The sequence below is a fragment of the Mustela nigripes genome, chromosome 16 (assembly GCF_022355385.1).
Source record: "Mustela nigripes isolate SB6536 chromosome 16, MUSNIG.SB6536, whole genome shotgun sequence".
NCBI lineage: Eukaryota > Metazoa > Chordata > Mammalia > Carnivora > Mustelidae > Mustela > Mustela nigripes.
In genome coordinates this window covers 17,216,564-17,227,073 of record NC_081572.1, presented here as the reverse complement: position 1 = coordinate 17,227,073, position 10,510 = coordinate 17,216,564, and the positions used below count along the sequence as shown (strand labels likewise).

General features: G+C 44.9%; 1 protein-coding gene across 1 annotated transcript; it reads right to left on the bottom strand.

Moving 5' to 3' along the window:
• Positions 1-317: 317 nt before the first annotated feature.
• Positions 318-4,456, bottom strand: LYZL6 (lysozyme like 6). The gene is made up of 4 exons (XM_059380376.1): positions 4,318-4,456; positions 3,686-3,844; positions 2,072-2,150; positions 318-387 (listed from the first exon to the last, which is right to left on the bottom strand). Exons 1-4 carry the CDS (start codon positions 4,454-4,456, stop codon positions 318-320), a joined length of 447 nt encoding a protein of 148 aa, XP_059236359.1.
• Between the last annotated feature and the right edge of the window lie 6,054 nt (positions 4,457-10,510).

Here is a 10,510-nt window from a genome sequence, read left to right as displayed (position 1 = left end):
AAATATCTGGAATTAAAAATGAATAAATTAACACATTCTTTGCACAAGGAATGCTTTAATAATCCCCCAAATATAACAATTTCTTCATTGTGGTCCTCTGGGTTTGCAAATGACAGTCAGGAACAAGATGCCTGGGCCCAGATGGGTACAAGGAGGAACCCGGAAAAAAACTATTTATTCCTGGGGCTCTGGTCATTTTTATTTGTAAATGGGAATGAAAGAAAACAACGTGAGGTGGAGACAAGAGGAAGAAGTGAAGAATTCCCGAGTGAGAAGAGGGGCTCTGGAATGACTCCATAGTAGCCTTGCCCCCTGTCTCATCCCAAGAAACATCCTGTCATCCAGTAGGAGAGTGGACGGCCTGCACAGTGCAACCTCCATGCTACCCTGTGGAGAGAAGAAAGATTGGTTCTTGCTTTCTACTTAGTAAGCTCCCTCTCCACATACATGGCCCAACTTTTAGTAAGTCTCTCAGGCAGAGCAGTGCTCAGAACCCAACCCCCCTTCATTCCTAGCTTTCTGGTCTGTCCCGCTGTGGCCCCTCTGGTTCTTTTTTTAAGTTGCCCTTATCCCTGGTGTTTGTCCTCTTCTCCTATTCAGTATGCTTCCAAATTTTCAAATCCTTACCTCCCTCTGAAGTGGGAGAGCATCATTTTATGGGGCTGAAAGTTACTATAAATAAACAGGTAAATAATCAATCAATCAATCAATTAATCTCAGGCACAACCATTGACTCTCCCTCCAGAAAGGGTCGGCCCTAATAGTCATCCGTGTCCTTTCTGCATGGTATTTCTAGAGTAGGCAAGGCATGGGACTCCCTCCATCCTCACAGAGGCCCGGAGAGGCAGCCATTTTTATCCTGTACATATCCAGTTTGAAGCTCAGACGAGTGAAGTAACCATCCCAATGTCCACCACTGGTAAGCTGACAGTTTTGGGGGTATCTGCTCAGCTGAGGAGCTACACAACTTTTACAGAAAATGTTGCTGCCACAGGCACTTGAGTGGCTCCACTGGTTCAGCATCTGCCTTTGGCTCAGGTCATGATGTTGGGGTCCTGGGATCGAGTCCTGCAGAGTCCTACATTGGACACCTCGCTTGGCCGGGAGTCTGCTGCTTCTCCCTCCCTCCCTCCCTCCCCGTGCATTTGCGCGCGCTCTCTCTCTCAAATAAATAAATAAAATCTTTTTTTAAAAAGAAAATGTTGCTGCCAATTAGGGAGAAGGGCCTTTCTCCCTAATGAAGGTATGACTTAATTGCTCCCAGGCCTCCAGCTGATTAAACTAAGCAGGGGCATTGGTCCAAGCTGAACCAACCAGATTCTTTATCTTGAGCCCTTGAACTGGGACTGAGCTTATTACGCTGTCTCTGTGGCTGCTTAGGACATTAGCCCATCAACTTGGGGCAGCCTTGGTCTGTCTTGTGGAAGGTGAAGCAGAGAATGCGGCTCTACAAAGAAAGAAGGGAAGCAAATGCACCAGGAAGTAGAAACTTGCAGGAAAAGCTGGCTGACAGTTTCCAGCTCTGCTTCCACTCTCTTCCTGAGGTCCTCTCCACAGGTTGCACCTGTGTAAGCTCAGTGACACAACTTGTCCCCTCAGGATACCTCTCTCTCAGCTAATTCAAGCTGCTTTGTTACTGCATCCAAAAGAGGATTATTTTTGTTTTATTTAGAAGATTTATTTATTTTTGAGAGAGAGAATGAACAAGTGGGGAGAGGGGCAGACGGAGAGGGGCAGAATTATAGGGAGGGAGAATCCCAAGCAGACTCCCCACTGAGTGGGTAGCCTGTCATAGGGCTCGATCCCAAGACACTGACATCATGACCTGAGCCGAAATCAAGAGTCAGACGCTTAACCAACTGAGCCACCCAGGCTCCCCCTCAGTTTAAATATAACATCTGAGAAAGACCCAGATCCCAGGTCTCGTAAATCAGAGTCGCAAGCCCTGCCGCTCTTCTACATCTTTCTAGACTATGAAAGGGTCTAGTCCTTGCCTACTATGCCTTTCTCTGTCACCACATCCCTCCTGGGGACTCTGCCCACTAACTTAGTCCCACAGTGTCCTCCTCACCAGTTCTTCATCCCCCCTGCTCCAGACACAATCTTTTTTGCACAGCTGATGGTTGAGAGAAGATTGGGGCTCAGTAGGTCTGAAAGAGAGAGAGAGAGAGAGATTACCCGTGAGAACACAAAGGACAGTCCCAAAGACTGAGGCAGACATGGGCTGTCCTTGTGCTGGCATGGGGCACCCAGGAGCTGAGTATTTCCAGATTAGGCAAGGCATCCCTCCGAGAGCCCCATTCAGACATCCCTACAATAGCAGTCGGGGTGTCAGAGGTGGGGGTAGGAGGGGCAGGATGACTGTTTACCACCATACTTCCCAACCAAGGTAGATGACGGTTCACCCTATGTTTGAGTGTTTCTGGGGAAAGGAAATGTCAAAACAGGCAGCACAGAGACCAAGGTAAATTTGCCTGATGAGGGAGGCTCTTCAGGTAGAGAGTCTAGGAATCTTAATCAGACTGTGAAAGAGGGAGAGAAGGTCCAAGTCATGTATGGCCCCTCCTGGAGTGGCTCTGATGAGGGGAGTTTGTACTTGGCCTTTAATCAGACCATTAGCCAAAGTTAGTACTTGATGGTTAGAGCTGAGCCTTCAGGGCCAGTAACCTGGCATTCAGCACTGGTTCTGTGAGCCTCAGTTGGCTCATCTGTAAGGTGGGCAACAAGATAATTTTCACTGAAACAGCATGGAGGTTCCTCAAAAAGTTGAAAATAGAGCTACCCTATGACCCAGTAATTGCACTACTGGGTATTTACCCTAAAGATACAAATGTAGTGATCCAAAGGGACACATGCACCTGAATGTTTATAGCAGCAATGTCCACAGTAGCCAAACTATGGAAAGAACCTAGATGTCCATCAACAGATGAATGGATAGAGAAGATGTGGTATATATACAATGGAATACTATGCAGCCATCAAAAGAAATGAAATCTTGCTATTTGTGACGATGTGGATGGAACTAGAGGGTATTATGCTGAGCAAAATAAGTCAATCAGAGAAAGAAAATTATCGTGTGTTCTCCCTGATATGAGGAAGTTGAGAGGCAACATGTGGGGTTTGGGGGGTAGGAAAGGAATAAATGAAACAAGATGGGAGCAGGAGGGAGACAAACCATAACAGACTCTTAATCTCACAAAACAAACTGAGGGTTGCTGGGGGGAGGTGGGTAGAGAGAGGGTGGTTGGGTTATGGACATTGGAGAAGGTATGTGCTATGGTGAGTGTTGTGAAGTGGGTAAACCTGGCGATTCACAGACCTGTACTCCTGCAGCTAATAATACATTATATGTTAATAAAAAATAAAAAATTTAAAAAAAAGATAATTTCCATTGCATGAAAATCTGGGTGAAATGGGCTCTTCAGGTAAAGTGCAGAGCATATAACACACCCAAGAGAAATGTTGGCGATGCAGAGCTTCTCTGGATCCTGCACACGGAGGAATCCCTAACAGGGTGAGCACTACAGCCACTAGTGAAATCCTCTGCTCAGCAAAGGCATTCCTGGACTAGACTCTTTGGACCATCCCTCTGGGGACATGGCCAGGCTTTGAATGGAAGGAGAAGTCCTGTGAGTAGAGCCTGGTCGTCTCTCTCACCTCTCCCACCCTGGGGCCCTGGCCAGACCTTGACAGTCCTCGTGGCAAATGTTTTCCGAATGACTCCGGTAATCGTTGCACCAGTAATGGCTGTTGATCTGGAAGATTCCATAGTCAAAGCTGCCATCTGCGTTTTCATTTACCTTTGATATGTTGAAGTTGCTTTCCACAAAAGCCAGACACAGCCCTTTGAACAGGGAGAAGAGGGTTCTTAGAGGGTGCCGAGCTGAGGCAGGAGGGAGATAGAGGAGAGAGGGAGATCAGGAAGCAGAAGAAAGGAGCAAGGCCTAAGAGGCTGGATGGGGCAAGTAGGCAAGAAAGACCCATTAGCTTCTCCCCTCACCCTTCGTCCGACCCACCTGCCCCTCAGTATAACCACTCATCACCTATCTGTCCACCCATGCTTCCTACACTTATTGATTACCTACTGTGTGCCAGGAACTGGGCAAAGCCCAGTGAGGAACATCTCCAGCACCCAATATAGTTCCTGGTACATAACAAGTGCTCAGTTAATAATTATGGAACAAATATGGAATGTTGGCAAGGGCTCCTCAGGGATGGAACTTGGCTTTGAAAGATGAATGACAGAGAGAAAGGTGGCCACCTAGGGTGTGACCAGGAGAGGAGAAATGGGTGGGGGATGTTGGGGGGGGCACTCACAGTCATTCAAGGAGTAGCCCTCAAACCCATCCAAGTCCTCCTTGCGCAGCACTCTGGCCAAGTCACAGCGATTGATGAGGCTGGCCTGACTGATGGCAATGAGGCAGCTGACCAAGGACATGAGTAGTGTCCCTGTCATCTTCGGAGGGGAGAAGGTACAGTTGAGGGCCCACTGTTCTGAGGATCTCACCGATGTGCCGCTGGTCTTCTCTGAGCTGCTGAGGAATCTGCAGAGGGCAGCCATATGTCCTCGCTCACACACGGCTCCCCACCTGGCTATTTCTCTTTCCTCTTCTTTATTATTGTATACTTGTTTACAATAGAAACCTTTAAATATTTACAAAATAAAAGAGAATAGTATCATGAATCTTCACATCCCCGTTGCCTGGTGTCAACATCGAAAAACCAAGGCTGATCGCCTTTCATCTATAGACCTTCACCCCTTTTAGCTATTCTCACTCATAATGGAAACCCAGCTGTGGGCGGTATTTTGGTACGGAGTGGGGAGTGAGGGTGGCAAAGGAGATTAATTCTGTGTGTGTGGATTTGAGTACATGTTTGCAGAGGAAGGTCTAGGACAGTGGGTGCTGAACTCCCGCCAGCCCTACACCCCCACATACACGACACATGACTTTGCCCAAGGGCAGAACCTGCCTTGTGCAATTCCTAGGAAGCTGTTTATGGGTTCTGCACTTTCATTTCCACCCAAAGGTGCATATCATAAAGCAAAGAAAAGTGATCTTGCTGCAGAAATAACCTTCACCTTCACACTGTGTGCTGGGAGAGGAGTAAGGAGCAAGGGCTCTGGATTCGCACTGCCTACTTTCAAACACAGGGCTGCTGTGTGACCCTGAACAATTTACTTGGGCCTCTCTGGGCCTCATTTGTAAAATGAAGATACACTAATACCTACTCAATAGACTTGTCACGATGATTAAAGGAAATATGATCTTGGTTTTACATTTCCCCCAAACAGGAAGCAGGACTTCTGGGGAAAGAGTTGCTTCCTAGGCTGGAGTAGGAAAGGGTATGAGGTAAGTCCAGATTCTCTAGTGCTAGAAAGTAAGGAAGTGCTCAAAATATGGACTGGAGCATGTCAAATGGACATGAGAGTCAGCTCCAAGGGGCACCCACTGGCCAAATCTGGAACATTATTTTTGGTAACAGCTTTATTGAGATAAAATTCATGATATATAATTCACTATGTCATACCATCACTTCACTTCAAGTGTACAGTCCAGTAGTTCTCTAGTGTGTTTGCAGAGCTGTATAACTATCAACTCAGCCAGTTTTAAAACATTTTCATCAACCCAAGAAGAAATCCCATACTTGTTAGCAGTCACTTCCCCATCCACTTTCCTCCTGCCTCTGACTACCTTAAATCTACTTTCTGTCTCTCTAGATTAGCCTCTTCAGGACATTGCACATAAGTAGAGTCATACACTATATGGCCTTGTGTCTGGCTTCTTTCACTTAACAATGTTTTCGAGATTTATCCATGAAGCAGCAGGTATCAGGATCTCATTATGGTTGAATAATATTCCATTGTATGGATAGACCACAATCTATTTCTATACTTATCATTTTATAAACATTTGGGTTGTTTTTAGTTTGGGGCTATTATGAACGATGGAGCTATGAACATTGACATACAAGTTTTTGTGTGGGCAAATGTTTTCTCTCTTTTTTTTTTAAGATTTTATTTATTTATTTGACAGACAGAAATCGCTAGTAGGCAGAGGGAGAGGGGAAGCAGGGTCCCTGCTGAGCAGAGAGCTGGATGCAGGGCTCGATCCCAGGACCCTGAGACCATGACCTGTGCCAAAGACGGAGGCTTAACCCACTGAGCCACCCAGGTGCCCCTGGACAAATGTTTTCATTTCTTTAGACATATACTTAGGAGAATTGCTGAGTCATATAAATAACTTAAAGTTTAAACTTTGGAGGAACTGGAGGGTCTGGGTGGGTCAGTCAGTTGAGCATCTGACTCTTGATTTTGGCTCAGGTCATGATCTCAGGGTCGTGGGATAGAGTCCAGGGTTGGGCTTGGGGCTCAGTCAGGAATCTCCTTGAGATTCTCTCTCTCCCTCCCCTCCCCCAATAAATAAATAAATCTTAAACTTTGGAGGAACTGCCAGAAAATTTGGCTGTGCCCTCAGCAGTTGTCAGTGTAGGAAGGTTCAAATTTTTCCACATTCTCACCAATACTTTCTCACCAAAGATAACCTAATTGGTGTGAAGTGGTATCACATCCTGGTTTTGATCTGCATTTCCCTGGTGGTTAATGATCTTTCATGCAATCTTTGGCTATTTGTTGATCTTTGGGAAAATATCTAGTATTCAGACCCTTTGCCCATTTTTTAGTTATTTGCCTTTTATTATTGAGTTGTAAAAGTTCTTTGCGAGATATGTATTTGCAAATATTTTCTCACATTCTGTGGGCTCCCTTTCACTTTCTTGATGGGGTTCTTTGAAACAAAAGAGTTACATTTTAATGAAGACTGATTTATCTATTTCTTTTCTTTTGTTGCTTGTGCTTTTGGTGTCGTGTGTCCAGAATAATGCACAATGGTTTCTATGGTAGTCTGGGACAATTTGACCATCAAAATAAATGACGGTGACAGATTATAATCTATTGAATGAGATAGGAACCCAAGAGTCCTTAATAGTAATGAATAGACACATAATGGGGATGGGGAGAACTGACAATAAAAGGGTGAATGATCAATGAGGAGGCAATCATGAAGTTGGAAAATCACCATTCTCCAACCATCAGAGATTGGTCTGAGCAGGAATCATCAACAGATGTGAAATCTGACATGGTGGGAAGCTTGATGAAGAAATGATATACACAAGCTCTTAGAGGGTCTTCCCCCAGGTCTTCTATTAGTTGCATGGGAAAAAAACAGCAACTATGCAGCAAAGAAACCAGACAGTTTGTGGAACTTGCAATCAAAATTAATAGCACCAATAAAAGACAGAGAAAGATGATGTGCTTCCAGAAGTGATGCCCTAAGAATGACATATGGGGCTTTGGTAGTATTCTGGCCAGGGATGCATAAGTTGCATTTAATCCCAAGGAAACATTGGATAAAGCCAAACTGACAGAAAATCTATAAAATAACTGGCCTCTAGTCTTCAAAACTGTCAATGCAGTGAAAGCAAAGAATGGGGCTATTTCTCTCACTAAGTGTGTGTGTGTGTGTGTGTGTGTGTGTATCTTTCCCCTTAAACTAAGTATATGTTCTCAAGGGCAAAGGCCTGCATCCCTCCATCCATGGGCTTCAGAGTCAGGCAACTTCTTCATGGACAACATGGCGACTCTGACGGCCTTGTCACCTCACAAGTGTCTTCTGAAACCCCTCCATACTAGTCTGAGCTTGTGAACACTCTTTTGCTTCTCTCTCGCACCCTAGAGTTGCCAGATTTGGCAAATAAAATGACAGGATGTCCAGTTACATTAGAATTTCAGACAAACCACAAAGAATTGTTTGGTATAAGTATGTCGCATGCAACCCTTCTCTACCCTGACTCTGAAGGTTCCTTCAGAGACAGGAGTCACGGAGCCTTGGGAAGCAGGGAGCTCTATCTCTGCCCATGAAGCCCCCTTTTGGGGTTTCTGTGGGGGAATGAAGTACTTCTGGCAGGTGCATTCCCACCTCCCCTTCCAAAGCTTACCTGTCTCCTAGCCTTCTCCGACCCCAGGTCCCAGACAGGCCAGGGCTTTCCTCCGGAGTCAGTAGCACAGAGTCTCTTCCACATGAGCTATACCCTAACCCCTCCTAGTTCACAGGTCCCCATGTTCTAAAGAAGGTGAGAGTGCTAGGCCAGCCTGCCTTCTGGAACCCCTGTTCTGTGATGTCATCATTCTCCTGGAAATACTCTGGTCTGAACCATGCAAACTGAGGCCCATTCAAGCTTCCAGCAGAAAGTACAGATGGGTCTGGAAAGACTGTGATAACTGATGAAGACCACTGGTGGTGCAGGGCAGAGAATTCTGGTTTTCTGAGTGTCCACCTCCCTTCCCTTCCATGAACAGTATTGCCTTTGTGGGGAGCTCCTTCCGATGGAGCAGTGGAGACTGCCAATCACAGGGCCCCATCTTCCAGGGACAGGGTGTGCCTAGGGCCCCACCATTATATTTTGAATTGAAACTGAGTGGAGCAGCTCAGCTTCCCACGGGAAGCCTTCAGGTGTGCGGCCAGAAACTGACAGTGTGGAATCATGTGGATACGGCCCATCTGAGAGGATAAACCTCCCCGAAGAGGGAGCAGGGTCCAGACAGGATTCCAATCTTAGAGTCCACCCTTTCTGAGACCTAAACACACTCTTGCTCTGTGATTCGTTAAACATCCCTTCCTGCAGAAATGAGTTTGGCTTGGGTTTCTGTCCCTTGCAGTCAAGAGAGACCTGCCTGGTAGAGAGCATAGGGTTAACCCTCTGGGAAGTGGTGACCAGACAACCTGTCACCTCCCCATGTAGGGGGCCCATCTCAGTGTCATTAGTTACCGGCGAAGTCTGAGAGATACTCCCACCAATTGTAGCAGAAAGGAGGCAAAGAAAAGTTCTGTGACTCTCTACACCTGGAAACAGGATGGCAGGGGCTGAGGGAGAGAAGGTGGGAAGAGGGGTGCCTGGGTGGCTCAGTGGGTTAAGCCTCTGCCTTCGGCTCAGGTCATGATCTCAGGGACCTGGGATTGAGCCCCGCCATTGGGCTTTCTGCTCAGCAGGGAGTCTGCTCCCCTGTCCTCTCTCTCTCTGCCTGCCTCTCTGCCTACTTGTAATCTCCATCTGTCAAATAAATAAATAAAATCTTAAAAAAAAAAAAAAAGGAAGAGCTTCTAGGTGGACAGTGCTGTCCTGTACTTCTGCTTCCACACTTCTCTTTCCAGAGGGCCGAGGGACATTGGGGTGTAGGCTAACAGTGTTGGAAGGAGCGGCACCTGGGTGGCTCAGTGGGTTAAATGTCTACCTGGTTAAGCATCTCCCTTTGGCTCAGGCTCAGGTCATAGTCCTGGTGTCCTGGGATCCAGCTCAGCATGGGGCTCCCTGCTCAGTGGGGACCCTGCTTCTCTCTCTCTCCCTCTGCCCCACCCTCCCCCCATGCACGTGCTGTCTCTCTCAGATAAAAACAAAAAACAATGTTCAAAGGAGTAATAAACATATACCTAATTCATCAATGATGATGATTAGTCTGTGAAATTTATTTTCCTTCTTTTCCTTTCAGCAAAATCACTAATTACATTATGATTACCAAGATTTTAAAATATATTTAAGGACTAAAAACACAATTATATTCAAAGAACAAAACGTAAATATATTTTCATCAAAAATAGAAATTTGCATAAAAATATTTTACTAGTTTTTTCCAGTGTTTTCCTCCAAAGTTAGGTTTTTTTTTTTTTTACATACTGGAAAATTAAAAAAGCAGTAGTAAAAATTTAAAAGGCAAAGCACACATGAGAATTAATAAATATCAAATTTTTATATCGAATATACACAAATTCAAATATATGATTTTACTCTTTAAAAGCTGAATTAAATGTTATTAAATAACTTAATTTTTACAATTTAACTTAAATTGTTTTTAAACTAAACATTTCATTTAAATTTTTATTTAAAAATAAGTAAGTTTTGGGTTTCTGAGTGGCTCAGTGGGTTGAGTGCCAGACTCGTGGTTTCAGCTCAGGTCGTGTTCTCAGGGTCTTGGGACTGAGCCCCGTTTCAGGATCCACTCAGTGGGGAATCTGCTGGAGGTTTTTTCTCCCTCTCCCCCGCCTCTTCCCCTGCTCATGCACACACTTTCTTTCACTGTCTCTCAAATAAATAAATAAATCTTTTTTTAAAAGTAACTTTTTATTTATGTATTTATTTATAATCTCTAACCCTGATGTAGGGATCAAACTCATGACTCTGAGATCAAGCCCCCCCCCCACAATAACTAACTTTTAAGCGAAACTGTTAAAATTTGTAATTCCAGCATTCGGTGTCCATCTCATTGCCAATGTGAAGAATTAGTATCATTATGTTTAAAGTCTAGATAAATATACACATTTGAGTGATGTGATGGGATTTATGTAGTATTGCAAACATTTTCTCAGCTTCCATTTATAACAGATACAAATACTGTACACATTCATCTGTACCCCCAGAACCACAAAGAGGCATATAAAAAAAAAAGAAATGGTACACT